The following is a 26,372-nucleotide window of genomic DNA, read 5'->3' as shown; positions in this document are numbered from 1 at the left end:
GGAGCTCATGTCTGCTATTAACTGCCTCAAGTGACTGTGGGGACAAAACAGTGCCACGGAGAAGGGGCTGCTGTGAGTTTGTCTTATTCACAAAGCCCTGGCTCCCCAGGCCCCCTGCCTACCTGGGTGTCCACACTCTCTCAGCCTGAGCTTCAACCCATCAGCTGCCAGGAGATCAAACCAGTCAGTCCCAAAGGAAATCAATCTTGAATATTCATTGAAGGAGCTGATGCTGAAGCTCCAATACTTTGGTCACCTGATGCCAAAAGCCAACTCATTGGAAAAGATACTGATGCTGGGAAAGATTGAGGGCAGGAGGTAACACAGGATGAGATGATTGGATGGCATCACTGACTTAATGGACACGAGTCTGAACAGACTCAGGGAGATAGTGAAGGACAGGGAAGTCTGGCGTGCTGTAGTCCATGGGGTTGCAAAGAGTGGGACATGACTGAGCAGCTGAACAGCGAGCACATCTTAGTGTACACTTACTTTCATGAATTTATTCTTTTCTTTCCCAAACTACCCTTTCTGTCACACATTGAGATTTCAAGCAGGTAGTTCTCTAAGACAGTGCATTCATTCCCACCAAAGAAACAATACATGCATTATGAATTTTATTTGTAAGGCTGGAACAAACAAGAATGTTACTTTTTTTCAACTTTAAATTAACGAATAAAATGGGAAGAGCAGTCTAGAAGCCACCATTTATTAAAGACTCAAGAAGGTAGAACTCAAAAAGGTAAGTTTTTATTCCAAAATAGGAATAATGACGTATACAAAGTGATCGTTTTTTAGAAACATTGATCTAAATTTTTTATACTCATGGACTATTTTTTTTTTTCCTCAGGGAAGAAAAGATTGACATTAACTCTTTGGCATCATCTTTGAACATAATTCCTTGTCAGATTAGTATCCATTAGAGTGCTTATAAACGTCTAAGATGGATGGACAAGAGTGCATTCTGCTGATTCATTTCTGAGGAGCTTTCAACTTTTCCTCTGGTTACGGGCCACTCCATAAACAGTGTGGTGGGCCGGGGAGATGGACCCCGGAGTCTGCTCTGCTTCTCTTCTTCCCCGGAGTCTGCAGCCGTGTGATCTTGGGGAGATGCACTGTTTGCATCTCAGAACCGGCTCATCTTTCAAACGGGAAGAATGATTCCACAGCACAAGGCTGCTAGAAAGGGTAAGCAAGATAGTAACTGTGAAAGCACCTGGCCCCGGGCTCGGCCTCTAGGGGGCACCCTAACATGCTGGTTTAAAAAATATTCTGGCAGGCAAGGCAGAGTACGGGTATCACAGAACAACTCTGTTACTTTGTCTGTCCCCTTCCTCTCTGGACGGGGACCAAACATTCAGAAGAGAAGACAAGCAATTCAAGGAGCTAAAAATTGAGCTTCAATAAATTAGAGTCAGAAATCTAGTTCTTATCAGCTACTTTCCCTATCGCTTTGGTTGTTTTCACTGTTTGTTTCAAGAAAGACGTTTGGCTCTCTTTCCTTTGTAAGGCAAATTCTGTTTCTCATGGTCAATCTCTGCAACCCTAATTTCCTTCCTGCAAGCCCTGTAGTTTTTTTAAAAAAGTTTCTTTTCACTTTTGCCCTTTCTAGGAAGTAGGGTATTTACCCTGTACTATTTTAATAGAGTCGTATTTGCTCTGAAGTGAAACTATTTATTTTACTTTATTAAATTTGATGCCTTTGGGCTAGTTTCTAAAAGAATAACCTTACACAATTCGTAATTAAGTGAACCTACTTCGTTTTTCCTTGTGTCCAGCCTTTACCATTAAAATGGTCTTTTGGACTATTGCTCTGGAGTAGGTTAGAGGGAAACCTACTTAGCCAACATCACATCCATCATCTGAAATGCTGGCATCTCTACAAGATAATCCAAGAGGGATCCTTCAGAACTAAGAGGAAAGTCAAGTTTGTCCATGGAAGCATATGGATGATGTAAGAGTAGGCAAAACTTTGTTCTTCATAAAATGGACTATGATACAGGCCAGGGCGGTGGGGTCTGGCCCAGAACCTAGGAATCTGGGGTTGGAGTTCTTGCTCACCACCCACTCGTCCCTGTTGCTCTCAGTAAGTCTCCGCGCATCTCTGGGACCTATGGTTCCCTGGCCCCACTATGAAGGTGTGGCAACACACACCTCTGGGTCCCGTCCTGGCCCAGACGCCCCGGGGTTCCGATTCTTCCTTTAGCCTCAGCAGCCTGAGGTTGGGCAGGCTTCACCCTCAGATGTGCCGTCCGGTCAGGAAGAAGAGTGGCTGGTCCTCCTTGGCGTTGGCCGTCTGGAATTCATCTCGCAGCCGAAACTGCCACTCGTCTTCCAGCTCCAGGCGGACGACTGTCTGGCGGAGCGAGTTGCGGTCCTGACAGATCACACACAAGGTGGCACCTGTGTGGACAATGGCAGAGGTGTGTGAACGGAACAGGGGAGTTTCTGCACAGGAAAGCTCCCGCCCAGCTGCCGTTTGCCAGAACAAAAGATGATGCTGCTTTTGGAAGGGAAGGGCCAGATGTCCAAGTGAGCACCTGTTTCCAGGGGCTGCTTTGCCATCTTAGCCAGATGGTGAGCGTGTGACTTCGCAGGTCTGGCAGATGAGACAACACTGAACCAAGAAATGATGGCAAAGAAGCGAGCAGACAGGGAGAAGGAGGCAGACTCAGGATCACAAACCAGCATCCTCAGCTCCAGCCCTGGTGGGAGACACCCTGGCTCACAGCCTAACCCTGTCCTCTTCACTCATCAAAGTCGGCCACCCGCCCAGGCCCCACGCACCTCCTGCCTGGCAACGTGAATTCTCCCTCCTCTTGACGCCTAGTACACATCAATAATCATGGGTGTTCATACCATCTACCCCCCTACCTCCACGTCCTATCCTTCTATTAGACAAGATGTTTCCCAGGAGCACAGCACGTTGTGGAAACCTCTGATTATTTCCCCAAAGCTTATGCAACCCCCGTGCTCACTCAACACCTTGCAGAGAGGAAGGTGGGTGTCACAGCCAACCAAGAAAAAGTGAAGATCAATTAGGGATCCCAGCTGGATTTGAAATAGTGTTTTTAAGTCATACTGAATGAACGTTTCCCACTCTCAACCACTCCAGCACGAAAACACCTATAGAGGGGAAAAGATTAGAAGCAAAGATGCCCGCAGCAGCCCAAGACAAAGAGGAAGAACTCATCCACCGAGAAGAAAAAGTGTCTAGGAGGTCTGCATGCTTAGGCTAAGAGCCTGGCCTGAAAAGCAACAGAAAAGTTGAAAATATCTGCTGGTCACTGGGAAGAAAGGGGATGTGTCTTATCTCTGTGCAAACAGGTAGAGGGGAAGAGCCATCCTGGGATCCTGCCCCAGCTTCCCTGTGCCTCCCTGGAGAGCCGGGGAAGTCACAAGCCCTGAGTCTCAGTTTTGCTGTTGTTGTTTAGTTGCTCAGTCGTGTCTGACTCTTTGTGACCCCGTGGACTGTAGCCCACCAGGCTCCTCTGTCCATGGGATTCTCCAGGCAAGAATACTGGGGTGGGTTGCCAAGCCCTCCTCCAAGGGATCTTCCCAACTCAGGGATCAAACCCATGTCTCCTGTACTGGCAGGCAGATTCTTTATCACTGAGCCACCAGGGAAGCCTGAGTCTCAGTTTACTCGCTGGCAAAAAGGATGAGGACCAGGTTCACCTGCACAGAGGTGCCAGTAATGACAGCCATTCATCAAGGTCCACCGTAAGAGCACGAGAAGTTACCTTTCAGAAAATGAAACTTTTTCAAAAAGCTAGCTCCCACGAAGGAGTCACAGAGGTACAGCAGGAGTCCACTGAACACGAAGTCAGAGCAGCTGACGTTTAACGAGTGGGGCCTGGAGCTCACGTAACACACAGAGATCTGGGGGGGAAAAAGGAATCCATGAGAAAAGCCATTTTCCATGAAACACCCCACAGCACTGTGCTAGAGCTTTGCATCTGACACACACTAACTGCCAGGTCAAGCTCAGGCTTGGAGGACCAAACACAAGATTCAATGTCATTTCCAAATCGTATGTTCTAAACATCAACTCTGAGACTTACCCAGATATATCTATTCATTACCTCATTTGAGAATCAGAAATGTTCTGGCATTAGTAGTAAGTTTGATTCCTAACTTTCTTTATCAGGGTGTGTGTGCTAAGTTGCTTCAGTTGTGTCCGCCTCTTTTTGACGTCATGGACTGTAGCCCTCCAGCTTCCTCTGTCCACGGGATTCTCCAGGCAAGAATACTGGAGTGGGTTGCCATGCCCTTCTCCAGAGGATCTTCCCGGCCCAGGGATCAAACCTGCATCTCCTGTGCCTGCATTGGCAGGTGGGTTCTTTACCACTGAGCCACCAGGGAAGCCCCTTGATATGGGGGCACACCATTCCAATTCTTTCAGCCTTTATCTTATAGACTGTAAAGCAGGGGCCAGGCCAGAGTTGACACAACTGGGGGGCTATAATTCCAAGTTCTGGGTTCTAGCTCCCATGTTGAGGGACTTCTCTGATTGATGGACTCGACAGCGCCCCCCTCGGATGGTTACCTGAGACCCCAGGTTCAGGTAGCAGTCCACGGACAGCACAGGGTGGCCGAGATTCTTCAGGGACAGCGGGAAGAAGCAGTGGCTGTGGTGCTGGAGGAACTTCTCCAGGAGGAGCTGTGCGGGGGCCGCAAGGAACGTGTGCCTGCTGTCGGGGGCGCAGATGTACTGGGCGGGCACGACGGCCATGGGGCTGTCTGACACCTGTGTGGGGACGGGCGGGCGTCAGCCACTCCCGGGGACCCAGAGTGGGCCTTCCCGTCATGGATGGCTGTGTGCCGCCGTGATGTGAGAACATATACATCCACGGTGAAGCTCTCTATTAAGGAAAATTTGGCTTAACTAAAGTGGGACTCGTGAAAACGGACCACAGGGTCAGTGACTGCAGACAATGACCACTCCGTGCAGAGACCTGGCTGTCTTGTCTAGAAAAAAATAAGAGAACCCACGGACCGAATGTTCCCCCAGATCCCGAGATGTCAGCCTCTGGGAAGGGCCAGCCTTCCTCCTGACCTCCAGATCCCCTCTGTCTCCTGTCCAGTCCCACTGGTCTTCCTCTCAACAGCCTGGCCCTCTGAGCCCACAGTCTCTTACTCCATTGCCGACGTATTTCCCAGGCTGGAGCCAGACTGTGCACATATATAAGCCTACTCAAGTCCTCTGATGGACACCTTTCAATGGGTTCTCCTACTTCTTCAGCTCATCTCTGCCACTCTCCTCCATGGATCAAAGGGACCTTCAAGGCAGGGGTATGCCAGCACCCTATGGGTTCCTGGAGGATACAGATCACCGAGGACACGTCTCCCTCCACCCGGAGGCTATCTCCAGGGCAGATGGCACACCCATCAAGCTAGCCTGTCAGTCCCATTCAGACAGTATTTAGCAGGTGCTGTCTCGGGGACCCTAAGAAGAGCACGGTACCACATCTGACCCCCAAGGGCTCTGCCCAGCAGAAAAGCCAGACAAGTGAGCAGCAAAGACACTGATGGAGACGTGCTCGAGAAATCACGCGGAGCGAGAGCGTGGGGTGGGCGTGGGAGGTGAGGGCAAGGGCACACTGGAAGGCTGGTGGTGCGCACGCGGCAGGGAGACACACACACACACAGAGAACCGGAGATGAGAAGGGAAACTCGATGGAGTCTTTCCCCTCTCAGGGCTCCCAACAGGCAACCTTCACTAGCACTTCCCAGCTGTCAAGCCCACCCCGCTGACTCTGAGGTGCCCGGTGGCCTCCCCACCAGCCTTCCCACCATGGGCAGCAGCTCTCTCCGGACACACGGCCGCACCCACCTTGGACGTGATGTGGAAGGACCTGTGCCCGCCCACCGCGATCTGCTTCTTCATAACGCTGAAGCGGTTGAAGCGGCAGAGCAGGAGGCCGGCGCTGTGCACCCGCAGATTGAAGTCCACGTCGTCACACGTGAACCTGGCGGGAACCAGAGCAGGGGGGCGGGTCGGCCTCCAGTTAGCTCGCGGCCACACCCCCACCAGACACCCCGTATCTGGGAAGATGAGCAAGCTCGTTCCTGCACTCAAAGACCTTCCCCTGGGAGGCACAGGAGGCAAACCAAGAAGGAGACAAGCTGTGATGCCCCTGCACCAGGAAGGCAGGGTGTACTCAGGCTTTTACTATAGAAACCCTGTCACGTGTGGACCGTGCACACCACGCCAGGCCCTGTGGAGGGGACTTAACAGATGCCACTTCATCTATCTGTTAAAAAGAAGACAACTGACCTCCCAAAGTAAATTTATTGCTTCCCTGGTGGCTCAAATGGTAAAGTGTCTGCCTGCAATGTGGGAGACTGGGATTCGATTCCTGGGCTGGGAAGATTCCCTGGAGAAGGAGATGGCAACCCATTCCAGTACTCTTGCCTGGAAAATCCCATGGACAGAGGAACCTGGTAGGCTACAGTCCATGGGGTCACAAAGAGTCGGACATGACTGAGCTTGGTACCCCATGCCAGGTACCATGAAGGGGACTTAACAAATGCCACTTCATCTATGTGTTAAAAAGAAGACAGCTGACCTCCCAGAGTAAATATATGAGCCACTGTTACAGCTGAGGAAATCAAGACTCAGAGACGGCGAGTCATCTGCCTAAATTTCAAAGCTGACAAATGGCAGAAGCCACATTCCTAGCAGGTCAGTCTGCTCCGAAACAGACACTCCTCTGCGGGCACTCTCAGGGATGTGCCCACTCCCTGGCAGGTAGAAGGCTCACTAACATTAGCAACTGGATTCTTCTTGAGACATGAGCACTTTTGTGGCTAGATCCAGAGAGAGGCACACAAGGAAATTATCATTTCCTTCAGCGCTCAAGCTCCTAGAAAGTAATATGTTCACAGAAGGAGCCAGAAAAGCAAGAGAAACACCACCTAGAAGAACAGAAGTCATTAAATACGGTACCGTGTGAACTGGTGAAGGAAGTTAAATGGTTTTATGCAAATCTCCCCTAAAATTATGCAACAAAAATACTAAAAAAAAGAAAAATCCATGAGGACTGAAAGCAAGGGGCCAGGCCAGTGTCATGGGTGGGAAGGCCCTGCAGGGCAAGGAAGGAGCAAGGCTCCTCCAGGAGTAAGGCTGCCCCTTGCAGAGGGCCCTGGGACCGTGGGCTGAGCTGATGGACATGGCTGGACAAAGGGCCCTGACCGTGGGCTGAGCTAACGGACGTGGTTGGGCAAAGGGCCCTGGGACTGTGGGCCGAGCTGATGGCCATGGTTGGGCGGGGCTCACCGGTTCTGGTTGTACTGCACGTTCTGGGTCAAGTCCACGTTCAAGATGATGAAGTCATGCACGTGGCAGCGGGAGAAGGGCTCGCGCACCTCGCGGCTCCCGGTCTTGCTGGACCACTTCCGCATGCCGATCAGGGCGTAGTGGGTGATGTTGGGGGATGCCTCGATGTGCTGCATGATGTGCTTCAAGGACACGTTTCTCTCCGACCAGGAAAACTCTCTGCTCGAAGGAGGGAGACGGACATCCCCAGGTCGGCATGCAGACTGGGCCGGCCAGGCCGCTGCTTTCCCCTGAACATGCCGGGCGGGCTGCTGTGCCCAGAACCCATCACAGCCACCAGGCACTTTGAATTCATTATCACTGAGCCTCGCAGCAATCCTGTGATATAAAACCATCATCCCCATTTCACAGATGAAGAAAAGGAGGCTCTGGCTGACTTGCCCAGTGCCACGCAACAGAGCTCAGCTGGAAGGGTGTTGTCTGTCTCCAGAGCCCACATTCTCTGCACCATGCCACACCACCTTGCGTTTCTGGTGGCAATTCCAAGGAGGCCGGGGAGAGGGAAGGAGGCCGTGTGTAAGCACCTCCCACCCCACCCTGATGGCGACTGAGGTCTGGGAAGACAGTGAGGGCCACCTGATGACCAGGGGGGCGGCTGAAGGGAGTAACCCCAGGGCTGGTAGCCCAGGCCACAAGAATTCTGTGTGTGAGAGACCCAGTAAGTGGCTCAACTTCTCTGCATCTCAGCTTCCTTTTCTCCAGCCGAGGGGCTTCTGCTAAGCTCCCTAAGGCTTCAGCCAGCTCTGACACACCAGGACTTGAACATTATGCTTAGGATTGAAATTCAGAAAAGCAGAGGGAAAAAGCTTAGTTCTCTTCCTCATCGCTGTGCTCAGCCAAGCCCTCACCCTCGGAGGGGTGCCAGTGAGAACGCTGAAAGCATGGCGGCTTGCTGGTGTCATGTCTGTGAGCTCTATCAGACCGAACACATTTTTCCTAGAAGAACAGTGGTGAGGATGGAAGTTGTTACACTAGGACTTAGGACTCACTAACACAAAAGAGAAGAACTAACCTTACATCGTTCCTCAAACAAAAAGAGCCAAGCATTCACGTTGTTTCTCAAATAAGCCAAAGATAACGGCTAAGTTGAAATACTTGTGCCAAAAAAACACACAGAGGTATCTTCCCAATGATGCTCAAATGCAGCTCTATGTACTGAGCCTTTTCTACCTTGTGCCGCTCCATCACCCCCCTCCAGGAACACAATTCACGGTTTACCTAATCCTCGTAACAGACCTCTAGGACAAGGGCAAGTGCCCCTTTGAAAGGTGTCCCAGAAAGAGTTGTTTCCTGAATGTCACAGCAAATAAAAATATAGCTTCATGTCAGGAGGAGGCTGGGGCGGGGAGAAGGTTCTGGAAGGTGTGGGGAAGGGCGCATCAGTGATGGTGATGGTTAGTTTCTTCATCAGGGAGTTTGTTAAGTGGGTGTGTTCTGTTTGTGAAAATACCTGAATATGTATGACACTTTTTTTTTTAAATATATTTTATACTGAATCTATGTTGCATTACTTTCTCTACTGTCCTCAGTAAAATGTTTTCAATTAAAAACTCAAAAGCTTGGTGGGTGAACCCACCCCAGATAGGGTTCTGTCCACCGCACACCACATCTTCTAACAGGAGGTGCCTTCTGAGGTCCTCAAAGGATGGACAAGAATCCCCCACTGGGCCCCCGTCGGGAAAGGGGCTCTCACCTGCTTCTCTCCCCACCACTGTCGACGTCTACCACGTTCCACATCACACAGGAGTCATCAGAAATCACAATGAAAGGCCAGATGTCCTGGGGCTTGATTCCCAGCTCCTCCTGACGGTTCCGCTCCAGCTCCAGGTTGTGGTAAGACAGCTCCTTGATCAGGAAGTGGGCGGCGCCTGAAATGAGCAGACGACCCCAACTTGGGTCAGTCCAAGTGCCCACCCCCACCCAGGACAAAGCCCCGCTAAGAACAAGAATTTGATGAAAGCCTACCCAGGCCCCAGCCCTACCTGCTCTCATCTGCAGTCCTTATCCACTCACTATAGGCTGTTGACTCGGGAGAGGAAATTCGAGGGCAGAAAACACTCCCCTCCCATTTGTGCACACATGTGTCTATTTATCTTTGCTTATTTAACTGAGACTCAGCTTTTTTAGCTGGGACCATGAATAAAGCAATAACCGAGCACTGAAGAAAAAAAGAATCGTCAACAAATCAAAATAGCTTTAAAAACCAGAAAGCTGAAAGAGAAAGGTCTTTCGATTCTATGTGGACAAACACGGTCTCTCGCCAGCTGCCTCTACAAGGATGAGGTCACTAGGGCCCACTGCAGACCTTCAACACACCCTGCAAGCAGTTCAGGGTGGAGAATGAGTCACTCTAGGCTCTAGGACAAACCAGCAGAACAGGCCTTCAGATCATGAGATATTTTTCAGGAGAAGATTTTATAAGTCCAGTTTCGTGCACTGTCTCCTATGTAAAAAAGCACTAAAATCCTTAGTGGAGACACCTGCTGTCCGTGACCAGCTCCATCCTTCTGGTGACCAGCAGCATCCTTCCGCTGATTTGTGTGCCTGATGGCAGTTAACCCCTTTCACCAAAATCACATATACACCGACCTCTCCCCTCATCTCCTGGGAGCAGTTCCTCGGAGCTAACTGAGAGGCTGTCTCCCAGGCTCTGGTCCTCATTTTGCCCCCAATAAAACTTTACTCACAACTCTGTCATTGTGCTTTTTCTTTCAGTCAACACCTAGAAGACTCTCTCAAGTCTCCATTTACAGAAATTTTATTGAGTAGGGTGTGTTTTAAAGGGTCTATCGCCAAAGATTCAAATGACAGGTTATCCCAGAAAACCAGCAGTTAGTGAGATTAGGGTATAACACTGTGGAAAATTCTTCAAGAGATGGGAATCCCAGACCACCTGACCTGCTCTTGAGAAACCTGTATGCAGGTCGGAAGCAACAGTTAGAACTGGACATGGAACAACAGACTGGTTCCAAATAGGAAAAGGAGTATGTCAAGGCTGTATATTGTCACCATGCTTATTTAATTTATATGCAGAGTATATCATGAGAAACACTGGGCTGGATGAAGCACAAGCTGGAATCAAGATTTCCAGGAGAAATATCAATAACCTCAGATATGCAGATGACACCACCCATACGGCAGAAAGTGAAGAAGAAATAAAGAGTCTCTTGATGAAAGTGAAAGAGGAGAGTGAAAAAGTTGGCTTAAAGCTCAACATTCAGGAAACTAAGATCATGTCATCCAGTCCCATCACTTCATGGCAAATAGATGGGGAAACAGTGGAAACAGTGACCGACTTTATTTTGGGGGGCTCCATAATCACTGCAGGTGGTGACTGCAGCCATGAAATTAAAAGATGCTTACTCCCAGAAAGGAAAGTTATGACCAACCTAGACAGTATATTAAAAAGCAGAGACAGTACATTGCCAACAAAGGTCCGTCTAGTCAAGGCTATGGTTGCTCCAGTAGTCATGTATGGATGTGAGAGTTGGACTATAAAGAAAGCTGAGTGCCGAAGAATTGATGCTTTTGAACTGTGGTGTTGGAGAAGACTCTTGAGAGTCCCTTGGACTGCCAGGAGATCCAACCAGTCCATCCTAAAGGAGATTAGTCCTGAATATTCATTGGAAGGACTGATTTTAAAGCTGAAACTCCAATCCTTTGGCCACCTGATGCAAAGAGCTGACTCATTTGAAAAGATCCTGATGCTGGGAAAGATTGAAGGCAGGAGGAGAAGGGGACCACAGAAGATGAGATGGTTGGATGGCATCACCGACTCAATGGATATGAGTTTGAGTAGACTCTGGGAGTTGGTGATGGACAGGGAGGCCTGGCGTGCTACAGTCCATATGGTTGCAAAGAGTCGGACACGAATGGGCGACTGAACTGAACTGAACTGAACTGATTAAGAATGTTCAGGGGCTTCCCCAGTGGCTCAGTGGTAAAGAACCCACCTGCAATGCAGGAGACGTAGGAGATTCAGGTTCACCTCTTAGGTCAGGAAGATCCCCTGGAGGAGGGCATGGTGACCCACTCCAGTATGCATGCCTGGAAAATCCCATGGACAGAGGAACCTGAGGGCTACAGTCCATGGGGTCGCAAAGAGTGGAACACAACTGAAGCCACTGAGCACACACACACACACAGAACATTCAGAAGAGCACACACACCTGCTGTTTAGGTGGTCTTGGTGCAGTGGTGGGACAGCAGTGATTATAGAATGAATGTAATTAATATGCACACACCTGCTGGAGGGGACTAAGGGGAAACAGGTGTTCAGTCTAGAAAAACATTTCTCAGTGGATTTCCTATGAAGTCAACATGTCTTGAATTTAACTTTGCAACAAATTTGGAAAAAAAAAAAAAAAGGCCTACCAACTCCAGCGCTGTTGAAGATGCTGGGAAGGACCAGCATGATATGGTTGGGCCAGTATTTCTTGTAAATCGCCATTTCATACTCCTTGACAACCAGCACGTGCAGGTGGCTGGCACCATCCATCGCGTGGTACAGGTTAAAGAGTCCGTGCTCGTGACGGCCAGTTGTGGGAGTGAACGTCGGGCTCTTTATGTATTCGTGACTCTGGAGAGCATGGGCACAGAGACGTCAAGCGTTTGTCAGCCTGGCCACAAAGACTGCCCTCCCTCCGAGATGTGACTCTGCAGCCTCCTCCATCAGAAGATGGCGCCTGTTTCTGCATGCCTTGCATCTGGCTGAGCCCTGGGACTTGCTTTTACAGATGAAATGCAGTACAGATGGTGGCGTGCCAGTTCCGAGCCTGGCCTCCAGAGGCATTCTGTCCTCTCTCAGAACCCCCCCACCCGAGGGGGAAGCCCGGGCTAGTCTGCTGGACAAGGAGAGGCCACAGGACCAGACACGGGCATCCCACTGAGGCCACCAGAGTCCAGCCCCACTGCCAACCTGGTAACTCACTTCAAACACAAGGGATGGCAACCAGGATAAGCACCCAGCAGAATTGAGCCCAAACCGCCGGTGCACAGAATACAAAGCGAAATAAATGCTTGTTTGAGAATGGTGTGTGAGGTGAGCAAAACTCATGGGCTTATATCAGCGATCCAAATCCATGACCCTCACCTACTGGCGCCTAATACACGTTGGGTGCACGTTATTCCTGTGTGACTTAAACCCCTCCACTTCTGAGCCATACAGCCTAGCTTCTTATTCTCTCAGGTTGTGAATCTTCTATATAAACAACTGTGTTTTATTTCACTCTTTTCTCAACAACCAAGCTAGGTCTTCTATTCCTTCTTGATTTCTCAAAGCACTTGCCACAAAGCTGTGCACTGAGCTGGTGCTCCTAACCAGTTCTGATGGGAACCATCTAGAAAACAGAGTAGAAGAGCTAATAAAGCCTCTGTCACCCTCTAATAAAGGACCGCACTACCACTTTACAAAGGTTTTCATCACTTGATAATAGCCCCTGGGTCTGCAAGGCTGAGCCCCAGGGCCACAGGGCCAGTACCTTGTCTGTGACGAGCGGCAGTCTCATGCTCTCCAGCTGGCCTCCGGGTTGGCTGAAGACAAAGTGGTGCTCCTTGGACTTGGGGATGATGAAGTGGAGCTGGATTTCCTCTCCTAGCATGGAGTAAGAGAAGGCAAAGGCGTGCAGGGTGGACTCATAGAGCTGGGGTGCGAGGGGGAAAGGACAGAGCTTGTCATCAGAGTCTGGCCTGACCTCCCAGAAGAACCCAGGCCTGCTACAACCATGACCACACAGAGGCTACTGCCACCGCTGCCCCAGCTGATGCCAGTTCATAGCATGGACACCCAGGTCTCGCGAGTGTGTACCCGAGGCCATGCCTGATTGGTCAGAGGCTCCCATCCTGGTGCTGACCCCTCGGTACCCAGGGGATGCCTCTGAAGCCACCCAGCCCTTCTGGACTCTGGATTGGACCCATAGGCATGCTGGGGCACCAAAGCCTTCATGCTCCAGGTCACATTTTTCATTTCAACAAAGGTTATTTCACATTTTTAATTTCAACAAAGATTATTTTCCCATCACAGCTCATCTGTGTAACAGCAGAAGACAATAACTGTGTAAACTTGTGCGTGTCCATCTCACCCACCACATCCAGACTCAGGAACCAACGAATAATCCTAGGTCCTCACTCCCATGGCAGACATCCAGAAGTCTTGGGCTCACTCCTATCCCTAAATCTAGCCTCACCTCCAGCCACTTTGTCTAAAGAGCCCTCCTGTTACCCAGTTACCACTGCTCCTGGTGCGGCCTCCCAGCCCAGCTAAGCCCAGGCCAGAGGTATGCCTCCTCCAGGCCTTGGCTCTGGCGTCCACAGCAGAGCCTTACTGACCCCTCTCCCTTCAGCTGCCCCTGCAGATGCACAGGTGGTCTGTCCCGTGCCCTCCGGGGAGCCACGGGGGCCAGGGCAGGGCTGACACAGGCCAGGACGTGCTGGCTGTGACATCTGATGGACTGTGGCTCTGCTTTGAGAGCCAAGATGAGGGAGAAACAGAAGCTGACCAGGGGAGGGAGCAAAGAGGGTCATAACCGAGGAATTTCCTAAGACAGCCTCCCAGAGGAGCCTTGAGCAATGAGGAGAAAGAACCAAACAGCAGAAGCAGTGACCTGTCAGCAGGGAGTCAGTGTGTGCCCCTGTGTCCTCAGGGGACCTGGTTTTCACACCCCTGCAAGTGTGGCCCCAGACCTGACCCACCTACACAGAGGCTGGCCCCGGGGGCTAGAGCTCAGACCTGCCCTCCTCCTCCTTCTCCTCCAGGCTCCGACCACTCATTCACTGCAGACCCTGAAGCGACCAGGCACTGAACCCTTCAAGTCTCTGCATTCTTTACATTCCAAGATCAAGAAAATGTTTTCACTTATATTTTTCTCTGCCTTGAAAGAAAAACTTCATCTCCAAGAGAAGATATGTTAGGAGGGTTTATCTGCAGCAAATAGGATTTCTGGTCATTTTTAATCCTTTGAAAAACCACTCATATGTATTTTTTGTCTAGAGTACAATTGCATCATTTGAAAAAAATCTGCTTAGAGGAGACAAGTGCTAGCTATGTCAGTAGCAGCTAAGCTCAAGGCCAGGCAGATTTGGGAAAATTAAAGCTGCCATCTGCTGTTTCCCTCTGCAAAGGGGACAGACAGAGGAAGCTGGAGCCCTTGTCACCTTCAGGCCTTTCTGGGGCAGGTATGGACTGGTAAGAGCTGTCCTGCATCCCTGGGTGCTGCACAGCTATCTGTCTCCCATCAGCTCCAGCTGCCCCTGACTCCCCTTTCCTTGCCTGCATCTGAAGTGAAAAGAAATTCTAAGTGTAAAATCCTACCCTCCATCTGTTTCTAGAGAACCAGACCACAGGCCCCCACAAACCTCCATAAGGCTGTGCTTAGTAGCTCAGTTGTGTCCAACTCTTTGCGACCCCATGGACTGCAGTTCACCAGGCTTCTCTGTCCATGGGGATTCTCCAGGCAAGAATACTGGAGTGGGTTGCCATGCCCTCCTCCAGGGGATCTTCCCAACCCAAAGATGGAACCCAGGTCTCCCATACTGCAGGCAGATTCTTTTACTGTCTGAGCCACTAGGGAAGCCCAAGAATACTGGAGTGGGTAGCCTTTCCTTTCTCCAGGGGATCTTCCTGACCCAGGAATCGAACTGGGGTCTCTTGAATTGCAGGCAGATTCTTTACCAGTTGAACTACCAGGGAAGCCCCTCCACGGACTAGTAAGAGACTATGCAAAACTGATGGATGTTAATTAACTCAACTTATTGTGCCAATCATTTAGCAATATACACATTTATCAAATCATTATGTTGTCTACATTAAACTTACACAATGTTATCTGTCAATTATATCTAAAAAACCGGAAAAATTGTTCATTTTCTTAACAAGTGTTCGTCGACTGAATCAATTTAAAAAATAGAAAAATTTAAAAAAAAAAGAAGGAAGTACCCCCTCCCAAGGTAGCATTGCCCCCATCAGGCCTCAGCTAAGAGTTCTCACTGCAAAGGCCCCATTCCTCTCCACAGCACGGATGACTCTGTGGTCTGTCTGTGCCCACCCACCCAGCCTCCTGTCCTGGGACCAGGCTTCACCCTAAGCTCCATCAACACCCACTAAAGTCACTTCTGATTCCCCTAGACACCCCTCGTCTCCCTGTTATTGCACTTGCCATTCGCTCCTTCCCCCCAGCTTCTGTCCACCTTGGCTCCTTGGCAAACTTTAACTGATCCTTCAGAACCTTCTCCCCTGCTCCCTGCCCAGTATCATATCTTCATTTATTAAATGGGGATAATGCTATAGCCTTGTGGGGTTTTAATGAGAATTAAGGAAGAAACTCAATAGCACGGTTTCCTAACCAAGTGCCCCTTGAATGAATGGATCACAGGTGTCGCTTGAATATAAACTGCTTCAGCCCGAGCCCTGGGAGCAGTCTTATCCATCTACCCAGGGTCCAGGGCAAATATCATTTCCTATCACATTAAAAAGTGGGAAGTACTGGTATATAAAAAGTGCCTAGTACATAGCCCGGTACATAGTAGATGGTCAGTAAATGCAAATTTCTCTCTTAAACCTCATAATGTCTACACATCAATCATATCGCTTTCCTGCCAGCTTTAGCCTGCTCTGAAGTTTTGTTTATGTGCACCTGTCCATCCCTAGACTGTGAGCCTCAAGTCTGGGGTTTTCTTCACCTCTGAGTCTGTGTCCAGTACATAACAAGCACTCAGGAAGTGTCTGCTGCACTGAACTAACTAGAAATTGCTAAGATGTAAAGAAAAGTACGACACTTATAGCCGGTTAATCTGCCACTAATACTCGTGTCACCCCAGGGGAATCACTGTTTGGTAGCGTCAATAATAATTTCAGAGATGCTCGAAGGGAATGGAGGATTCAGGACGAAAGGGCTTCTTCCAGAACTTTCCACCTCCTGACTCCGGGAGGCAAACATAGCGAGAAGAAGGAAACCGAGGTGCTGGCCAAGGTAAAGCACGTAGCCGAGAGCCGTGGACGTGCCCGCTGGAGTCCACCTGAGGGGCTGCCTGGGGCTCCGTCCTACCTGGCAGCGGGGGTGGAAGCCCATGTACTGGTGGCACTGCTCGCAGTGATGGTACGTGTTGTGCGCCGCGAACTTGGACAGCCTCATCCTCGCCGTCTGGCGTCGCACGAACAGGTCCTCCGGCTTGCGGTGCGTCCCTCTGTCTGCACGAAATCCCAGCGTTAAAGAGCGCAGGAGGCCCAACCCATACTCTCCCCTCCCGCTTGTTGGCAACGGAACACTGTAACAGGGCTTCCTGGGATCGCCTCTCACCTGTCCGCCCCAAGCTGACTCTACTGGCCTGAAAGGACAGTCTCAGTGGGATAAACTAGACACTACAGTCACATCTCATCCTGCTACAGATGTTTTATAAACCTATTCAAGGATTTGATCCGTGACAATGTAAATCAATCACTGACTTAGCATGCAAATGCTGCAAAGCACACGATCACCTCTAGGGTTTCAAACGACGTAGGAAAATTAAGATTTTAACACTCAACCTCCATTCGAGAAGGTCTACGTGAAGCATGAAGGAGGCTCCAGTGAATGGCATCTGCTCTGTGCTCAATGAAGATAAAATGATGGAATCGACAAGGAGACCGGTATCTTCCTCTCATACTGCATTCACTGAACTTGCCCGGTCAGTGCTTATAATCTCACTGGCCACTCACATCCGACGTTTGTCACCAGTGACCCTGAAACCCGGCAGGGTCATAATACTGTGAAAATTAGTGGTCCCCGAAGAAGAAGCAAGAAAACGAGAGACCAAGGGCAGGATGGGAAATAGATGCATTTTGTTGTAACAATCCAAATTCATAGAAAAACATACATCTTTTTCTTCAATTAATAAGAATCTTCAGAGTATTCCAATCATGAAAAGCCATCCATAGCATCCTCACATCTTTCCGCACTAATGGAGCGGTGAGTCTTCCCTCGTGGAGTTGAAGAATGTTTCCTGTCCAGAGAGGTGGTGACCTCACTGCTCTAACAGGCACCGCCGGTTCACTCATCACCATCAGATGTGCTCATCACTAGCAAGATTTAGCTCATCCCTTTAAGAGGCTATTCCCACCTACTCTGGAAGAAGGTGGAAGCAAGAGTTTAACAAATCTGACCTTCGCTCTTTATGCTCTGATGGTGTGAGCAGATCAGACTGGCATCCTCGTACTTCGGGTCGTGAATAATATAGTCAAAAGGCAACTTCTTGAACAGCTCCAGGTCCGGCCAGGGGTCACTGAGCTGGAGGTAATGCCAGTCCGAATCTTCTCTGAGGTCTACAGGATCGGGAGAAACACAGATATGTGACCAAATGGGATGTGAGAAGGATTTATTTCAAACGTGCACGAGGGTGATGGCTGGAGGGGAACTGATGCTGAATCTACAAGTTACCACGGGATCTCAAACGGCCAGGTACCCGTTCCATTTTCAGGATTCTTCTAATTCAGCAAGAGTATGCATTCAGATCTACCTCTATCCAGAGGAAGAGCCTCATGCTGGCTTTCCTAGGGATAGGCTTGCTCTTCTGACTTCCACTAACTTCCACTCCTCCCAATACACGTAACCCTGGCCCTGTCCCTCAAATACACCACACTGGTTGCCAGGACCAGCAGAAACTGACGCAGTTCTCTCTCTTGCTCTTATATCTAAATGCTACCCAGCCAGTAAGGCCCAACGCCTATCACCGCACTTCTAGGAAAATGCTATTAAATGCTCAGATCCACCAGCTTCCCCTTTCTGAATGCCAACATGACTCCTGGCTCAACCCATATCTTCACGTCTGCCATGTATCATTGCACATCATAATCAGTGTGGTCTACAGTGCTCATTAAATGCTTGTTGGCAAAAAGGTAAAAAATTCTAGTTGTTCCAACCCCAAATTATGGAATACATTGACTTTATGTATATGATATTTTATACAAATGATACTGAAAGTGCTGCACTCAATATGCCAGCAAATTTGGAAAACTCAGCAGCGGCCACAGGACTGGAAAAGGTCAGTTTTCATTCCAACCCCAAAGAAAGGCAATGCCAAAGAATGCTCAAATTACCACACAATTGCACTCATCTCACACACTAGTAAACTAATGCTCAAAATTCTCTAAGCCAGGCTTCAGCAATACGTGAACCGTGAACTTCCAGCTGGTTTTAGAAAAGGCAGAGGAACCAGAGATCAAATTGCCAACATCCACTGGATCATGGAAAAAGCAAGAGAGTTCCAGAAAAACGTCTATTTCTGCTTTATTGACTATGCCAAAGCCTTTGACTGTGTGGATCACAATAAACTGTGGGAAATTCTGAAAGGGATGGGAGTACCACCTGACCTGCCTCTTGAGAAACCTGTATGCAGGTCAGGAAGCAACAGTTAGATCTGGGCATAGAACAGACTGGTTCCATATAGGAAAAGGAGTACGTCAAGGCTGTATATTGTCACCCTGCTTATTTAACTTATATGCAGAGTACATCATGAGAAACGCTGGGCTGGAAGAAGCACAATCTGGAATCAAGATTGCCAGGAGAAATATCAATAACCTCAGATATGCAGATGACACCACCCTTATGGCAGGAAGTGAAGAACAACTAAAGAGCCTTTTGATGAAAGTGAAATATGAGAGTGAAAAAGTTGGCTTAAAGCTCAACATTCAGAAAACTAAGATCATGGCATTCAGTCCTGTCACTTCATGGCAAATAGATGGGGAAACAGTGGAAACAGTGGCTGACTTTATTTTGCGGGGCTCAAAAATCACTGCAGATGGTGATTGCAGCCATGAAATTAAAAGACACTTACTCCTTGGAAGGAAAGTTATGACCAATCTAGACAGCAAATTAAAAAGCACAGATATTACTTTGTCAACAAAGGTCCATCTAGTTAAGGCTATGGTTTTTCCCGTAGTCATCTATGGATGTGAGAGTTGGACTATAAAGAAAGCCGAGCACTGAGGAACTGATGCTTTTGAACTGTGGTGTTGGAGAAGACTCTTGAGAGTCCCTTGGACTCCAAGGAGATCCAACCAGTCCATCCTAAAGGAGATCAGTCCTGGGTGTTCATTGGAAGGACTGATGTTGAAGTTGAAACTCCAATACTTTGGCCCCCTGATGCAAAGAGCTGACTCATTTGAAAAGACCCTGATGCTGGGAAGGATTGGGGGCAGGAGGAGAAGGGGACAACAGAGGATGGGGTGGTTGGATGGCATCACTGACTCAATGGACATCAATCTGGGTAAACTCCAGGAGTTGGTGATGGACAGGGAAGCCTGGACTGCTGCGGTTCATGGGGTCACAAAGAGTTGGACACAACCAAGCGACTAAACTGAACTGATATGTAACACTATGTCCATATAGCTAGATGTGTCCATATATATATATATATATATATATATATATATATATGTGAAGTCACTTAGTTGTGTCCAGCTCTTTGCGACTCTATGGACTGTAGCCTACCATGCTCCTCCGTCCGTGGGGTTCTCCAGGCAAGAATACTGGAGTGGGTTGCCATTTCCTTCTCCAGGAGATCTTCCCAACCCAGCAATCGAACCCGGGTCTGCCTGCATTGCAGGCAGACGCTTTACTATCTGAGCCACCAGGGAAGCTTATATATATATATCCTAAATGTCCATAAGAGTAAAACAAGAAGAGGGAGAGGAATGCTTATTATGTATGTAATAGATGCTCAGTGCTTCATATCATTTAATCTTCACAACATCCTGTTAAAGGGAAATTATGCATATTTTGCCAAAGAGAAACCCAAAGCAATAGGAGGGTCATTGAGAAAATAAGGCTGTGAACTTTAACACAGTTCAGGCAAATCCTCTTTATCATGAGTATATCCAACAAAATGTGAGACAGAAACTCAGCAGACTCACTGACTTTCATCTGCAATACAGTTCCAAACTGTGGGGGAAACGGTGGAAAACTCAGAGTGCAGATGAGTGTAGATACGGTTCCTTTTTCCTTCAAAGGAAAGATCAAGGGCTAGACGGGCATCCTGGGTTCTAAATTTTCTCCCAGTCAAAATGCAAACATAATTAAGAGTATGTAAAGAAGTTCTCTGTGTGCAAAGGGCAGGACTTCCTTCTTTGTCAAGGCTGACTACATTGCACGTATATACCCCTTCTTTATCCACTCAACTGCTGACACCATACAGTTGTTGTTACACTTTGGTTATTGTGAATGATGCTGCAATGAACATGGTCACTATGTGAGGTGACTGCGGTGACTATTCCACAGTGTGTATCAAATCATCCAGTTGTGCACCTTAAACATACACAATAGAAGTGCTCTTAGATGCCAGTGCAGCCTCCTGGGGCCCCTTCTCAATAATACATACTCCTTACACGAATCCTCATTCCCAGCAGATTCATTCAGTAGGCTGTTTCAGAGCCACCGGAGTGGCGCAAGAAGAGGAAATGGAGGAGGTGCTTTGAGCATGAAACATGTTCAAAGACAGTCTTCCCTTAATCAGGATAAACTCCACTCTGGGAATGAGGAGAAAAGCCTATTCCCCACATATCATGTATTTTTCATTTTGCCCCATGATGCTGACCTATGTGCTCTGCAGTCTGAAAGGGAATTCTCGTCTGATGGACACTTCCACTTTCTAGAGGCAGCATGCACGCATGCCCAGTTGCTTCAGTCGTGTCCAGCTCTGAGACCCCATGGATTGCAGCCCACCAGGCTCCTCTGTCCATAGGATTCTCCAGGCAAGACTAACAGAGTAGGTTGCCACTTCCTACTCCAGGGGATCTTTCCAACCCAGAGATTGAATCCGTGTCTCCAGCACTGGCAGGTGGATTCTTGACTCACTGAGCCACCTGGGAAACTCCCTAGAGGCAGCAACCAAATCTAATATGGTTCCAGTTCTGCTATCCCTGAGCTGGCTCCTGAACATGTTACTTAGCAGAAAAATGGATTAACAATATCTGTCTCTCAGCGTGGTAGAGGAAGTGAATGTGGTAATTTCTGTAAAGTATCTGGCACAGTGGTTGACATTTGGCAGGTACTCAGTAAAGAGCGGTTATTTTTAGTATTGTCATTTTATCTTCCCCAAGGCCTCCCAGGCTCTACTCTAGGATTGAGCAAAATGACTACAAGGGGAAGATGAAAACCGTCCAAAGCCCTTGGGAGGGGTCAGATCGTTAACCTGAGAATTCCATCTTAAAAGTGAAAGACGCAGCAAGGTCCCTTGAGAAACTGATGGAGATTATTCCAGTCCCCAGGGTCATCAACAGGGAACTCACTGATGTTGATCTCTTCCTCATCGTAAACATCCACTTCCGTCAGCCGAATGAGCATTCTGGACAAAATGCTGAGGAACTGCAGGTAGGCACCCGTCTTCCCGATCTGCAGGGACAGCGAAGTGGGAGCCGACCATCAGTATGTCCATGCCTAGGGCAGGCGCTAGCTGAGCACCTGACTTGCCTCCACTCATCCACCAATCTTAACCATTTCACCCAATTAAAATGAGGGCTGGGGGGGATGCAAAGACCTTTGAGGGAAAATGTGGCCTGAAGAAACATGCCACAGGCAGACAGATGAACTCCCATGGGCAGGAGACCCACCTGCTTATCAATCATTGCAAATGTCTTTCCAGATTTTAATTGGCCACACTGTTTAAGCTGTTAGACCAAGCTGAATAAAATGTTGCATTAGAAAAAAAAATGAACTGACATTTTAATAATGCCTTAAAAGTCTTGCTCAATTGTAAATTGTGATTTTATATTAATTAATGGATGTATCTGTAGCGGGATAACAAAATTCATTGTGAGAGATGGGAAAGGTTGCATCACACCTCTCTTCTCCTAAGTTCAGGACTTCCTTCTGTTCTTGTATTGATGGGTCCCCACCCCCATCAAGCCAGCGCTAGGCCAGTATACTATTGGTCTTACTGCACTGACGTCACAACTGGCTACAAGGGGACCTGGGGGTTAGCCTTCTCTCCTGCCCACCTTGGCATCCTAAGAATGTGCTCTCCAAGTTCTCAGCTTAATGCCTGGTTCATAGGAAGGATTCAATAGATGCTGATGAATGGAAATAACTAACTTCCAAAACGAAAATATGAAACACAACAGGGGGACCTTCAGAGAAAATATTTGCAATGCGTATAATTCACAAAGGATTAAATTTACACTCTAAAAGAACAAAGCAAAAGAAAAAAAGTCAAATGGACTAAAGGAAAAATAAATAAGAGAGACAAAACCGGAAAGTCTTGTAAAATAAATACCAGTGACCAACAAAGATATTAAAATATATTCACCTTTACTAATAAAACTATGATATACAAAATAATTTTCCCCTATCAAAAATGCAAAAATTTTAAAGATTGATAACATTCAGTAAGATGAGGGTATGGAAAAACCAGGATTCCTTTATAAAAAACATTTTATTTCCCCTTTTTAAAAAATTACACAAAGTTCTAATATGCTTATCTAAAAGTGCAAGAAATACAGTTCAGTAAAAAAGTAGTGATGTTGCTCAGTCATGTCTGACTCTTTGCAACCTTACAGACTGTAGCTTGCCAGGCTCCTTCATCCATGAGATTTTCTAGGCAAGAATATTGGAGTGGGCTGCCATTTTCTTCTCCAGGGCATCTTCCCAATCCAGGGATCGAACTCAGGTCTCCCACATGGCAGGCAGACTCTTTACCATCTGAGCCATCAGGGGAAGCCCAATAATAAAGTAGAATAGTCACAGATTCCGGCCCCCTTCCCTGACAGCTCTCCTGTCAGCGATTTTTGAAGATATTTTCACACATGCAGACACATACATTTTCTGTGTAATTGATACGACCCTGCTGCTGCTAAGTCACTTCGGTCGTGTCCGACTCTGTGCGACCCCATAGACAGCAGCCCACCAGGCTCCCCTGTCCCTGGATTCTCCAGGCAAGAACACTGGAGTAGGTTGCCATTTCCTTCTCCAATGCATGAAAGTAAAAAATGAAAGTGAAGTCGCACAGTCGTGTCTGACTCTTAGCGACCACGTGGACTGCAGCCTACCAGGCTCCTCCGTCCATGGGATTTTTCAGGCAAGAGTACTGGAGTGGGGTGCCATTGCCTTCTCCAATATGACCCTATGTATATATTATTCTGCAACTTGATCTTTAAAATGGAGATATCTTAGAGAACTTTCAGCGTCAGTTTATAAAGATCTAGCTCAAATTTTCTGTGGCTGAACTGCATGATATCCCTGTGCCCAAGTACATTCAATCAAATTTGACCAACAGAACTCACGGTGTTTCCAGTTTGTTTTTTAACTACTGAAAATTACATAACACAAAAACGAGCACTTTTATACATATTTTTGTGGGTCTGTGTTTCTTGGGGTAGGTACCAGACAAAGAAACGAACATGTGAGTGAAAAGGAAACATGTCTTGAACGGGGACAGTGATGATGACGGGGACAATCACAGTGCTTTCTAGAGGTCAGACTGACATGTTCCAGGTGGCCTACCATTACTCTCTTGTCTAAAGCTCCTGTTCTTGTGACACAGCTATTAGCTTCCTCATCCTCAGATGAGGACACTGAGGCAAAGAGAGAGCTGGAACTGGCCCAGGGAGGAAGGTGATGTTTTAGTTTGAATCCAGCCCCAGGCAGTTCCCTGCAGGGCCCACCCTGCACCCCGGCTCTGTGTGGCTGAGCCCCTCTCCCGAGACCCCATATGAACCTCATGCATCCTCATCTCAGGTTCGCAACCCCTGACATTCACACCCAGGTTCCTGCCATGATGACAGGTGAAACTGTCTTTCATTGTCAGAAAAATACAATGAGCTGGGGAATGGAGACAGGCCTCCTGCCTCCCTTTTCTGTTTCACCAAATTCTTGCAGGACAGAAACAGGGGTCAGCTTCCATTGTCAGAGTGAGGGGGAACCGCCCTGACTGGCCGTGAGGACCAAATGGAGTAACGTGGGAAAGGCAGAACCATAATCTGAATGAGCAAGAAGGACCCGCAGAGAACCTCTCCAGCCCCACATCACTCAAAGGAGGAAACTGGGGTCCCTCTACCCACCCCCTTAGGGCCACAAGAGACGACGCCTGGGGGATGGCCAATGTGAATAAGGGATGCTCTGAGATGTTCTCAGCCCCAAACCAGCCTCTGGGTGGGCACACAAGCCCCCGCCAACCCCCGCGGAGCCCAGACACACGGGGCAGCACCCACCTGGGGGGGCCCGCTGAGCAGGAGTCGGCGCGGGTGGAAGCCGTCCATGCGGCCCTCGGCTCGGTTGCCATAGTCCATGTGGCCGGGCCGGGGCACCGTCCACTGGCGGTAGTAGAGTGACTGCTCCGTGGACGTCATGGTCTTGCTGAGCAGGGGCCGGAAGGAGCTGGCCCACATGACCGAGTGCGAGGGCAGGAGCGAGGCGGCCTTGGGCAGGCCACTGCCATCCGTGGACGTGACCATGTCATACACCAGCTTGGGCAGGAAGACCACGGGCGGCTGCCGGCAGGCCTTGGTCATGGAGCACTGGGAGGCCTGCAGGACGAGCGGGCCGGCAGCGGGCAGTGCCGGTGAGGAGGCCGAGCCCGAGGAGGATGCCGACAGGGCCAACACCTGGATGCCCCGCTGGCTGCTCTTGAGGCTGGGATCCAACTGTGGGGTCAGCCCCGGGCTGTGCCTGCTGATGACCGACGGTGGCCCCCCTGCTGCCCGGAGCCTCTGTCTCTCTCCACGGGCCCTGGCCTCCTCCGAGGGGCCGCAGGGCAGTGGGGACTGGGCCCGCTCCCCCTGTGAGGGTCCAGCCGAGGACTCGCCGCACGGTGCTGAGCCTGCAGAGAGACGCCTGTCAGTCAGGGCCTGGGATCCACCCCCCATCCCCAGCTCCTGCTTCTGCACCACTGACTCCCTTTACCTGCAATGATGGGAATTTCTGTCAAGGCAATTCCCCTTCTGGTTAAATATGGACTTTTTGTCTTTCTGACAAAGCCCAGAGGTGCTGCGGGTAGAGAGCCAGCACCGCTCCCCTGGCCCCACGTGCCCCTTCAAGCCTCTGCACCCTCAGCCCCATCTGTCCCAGACCCTCACCGTTAGCACTCAGCCCACCTCCTGCTTTGTTGCAGGTGGGCCCCAGAGCTCAGGTCTCCCCTTTGCACAGCAGAGCAGTGCTTCTGATTCAGCAAAACTCACAGGACTGAAAAGGCTCAACTCTTTAGCTTCCAGAAGAATTCAAGAGAGAAAATGCAGCACCCACAGCAGCTACCCAAACGCAGTGTTTCTTTTGCCCTCCCCCACCGGTGGACCACGTTGCAGGCCAAGGTGAGTGTGGGTTCCTGGCACCCAGGAGCGGCACCCTGGTCCGTCTTTTATATCACCCTGTGCATGCTAATTCACTTCAGTCATATCCAACTCTTTGTGATCCTATGGACCATAGCCCACCAGGCTCCTCTGGCGATGGGATTCTCCAGGCAAGAATACTGGAGTGGGTTGCCATGCCCTCCTCCAGGGGATCTTCCTGACGCAGGGACTGAACCCTTGTCTAATCTCCTGCATTGGCAGGTAGTTCTTTACCACGAGCGCCACTCTCACCCTGGACCTCCTGAAAGGTGGAGCTTTCCCCATCTCTGAAACACGGGGGTTGTACCCAAGGCCGCAAGAAGCATCTCATCAGAGACTTCCTAAGGTCTCAGGGTCCTCTGAGGAATTCTGAGAAAGTCCCCTCATAGGACAGGGAGGCTGGCCAGCAGCCTGGACATTCTAATCTGCCTGACAACACTGCACAGACCAGCAGGTTCCAGAACCTTCTAGAAAGCTGTCAGCCCAGGATCAGGGAAGAACAAAGCACCACACCTCTCTATTCTAATGGCCTGGAGCATCCACTCCTCAGGTTTCCCTGGTGCCCTGGGTCCCTCTGTTGTTTGGGGCAGAAGGATAAGAAAAAGCTGTAGCATTTGGCTTTTCTGACTGACTCGAGCCTATACATCAGACCTTCCTTCCATCACAGAGTCCATGCCCCTGTTGGGAGGCCTCTTTTGACTCCTTCTGTGCACATCTGTAAGGGAGATCCTCACCGCTTGACCC

The 26,372-nt window shown here is 49.3% G+C and overlaps 1 protein-coding gene across 1 annotated transcript in view; it reads right to left on the bottom strand.

Annotated features, from left to right (window-relative positions):
- Positions 1 to 728: 728 nt before the first annotated feature.
- GREB1 (growth regulating estrogen receptor binding 1) overlaps positions 729 to 26,372 on the bottom strand; it is a 68,845-nt gene continuing 43,201 nt past the window's right edge. Inside the window, exons 21-32 of the mRNA XM_069580216.1 lie at positions 24,516 to 25,123; positions 21,600 to 21,702; positions 17,478 to 17,636; positions 16,384 to 16,526; positions 12,823 to 12,984; positions 11,717 to 11,921; positions 9,036 to 9,210; positions 7,283 to 7,501; positions 5,837 to 5,972; positions 4,550 to 4,750; positions 3,744 to 3,882; positions 729 to 2,403 (exon numbers count right to left, since the gene is read on the bottom strand). Coding sequence (XP_069436317.1) covers positions 2,240 to 2,403; positions 3,744 to 3,882; positions 4,550 to 4,750; positions 5,837 to 5,972; positions 7,283 to 7,501; positions 9,036 to 9,210; positions 11,717 to 11,921; positions 12,823 to 12,984; positions 16,384 to 16,526; positions 17,478 to 17,636; positions 21,600 to 21,702; positions 24,516 to 25,123 — 2,414 coding nt within the window. The 3' untranslated portion in view covers positions 729 to 2,239. The remainder of the gene's footprint in view (positions 2,404 to 3,743; positions 3,883 to 4,549; positions 4,751 to 5,836; positions 5,973 to 7,282; positions 7,502 to 9,035; positions 9,211 to 11,716; positions 11,922 to 12,822; positions 12,985 to 16,383; positions 16,527 to 17,477; positions 17,637 to 21,599; positions 21,703 to 24,515; positions 25,124 to 26,372) is intronic.

Source organism: Ovis canadensis, chromosome 3 (genome assembly GCF_042477335.2).
Source record: "Ovis canadensis isolate MfBH-ARS-UI-01 breed Bighorn chromosome 3, ARS-UI_OviCan_v2, whole genome shotgun sequence".
Classification (NCBI taxonomy): domain Eukaryota; kingdom Metazoa; phylum Chordata; class Mammalia; order Artiodactyla; family Bovidae; genus Ovis; species Ovis canadensis.
This window is presented reverse-complemented; position numbering and strand designations above follow the sequence as displayed.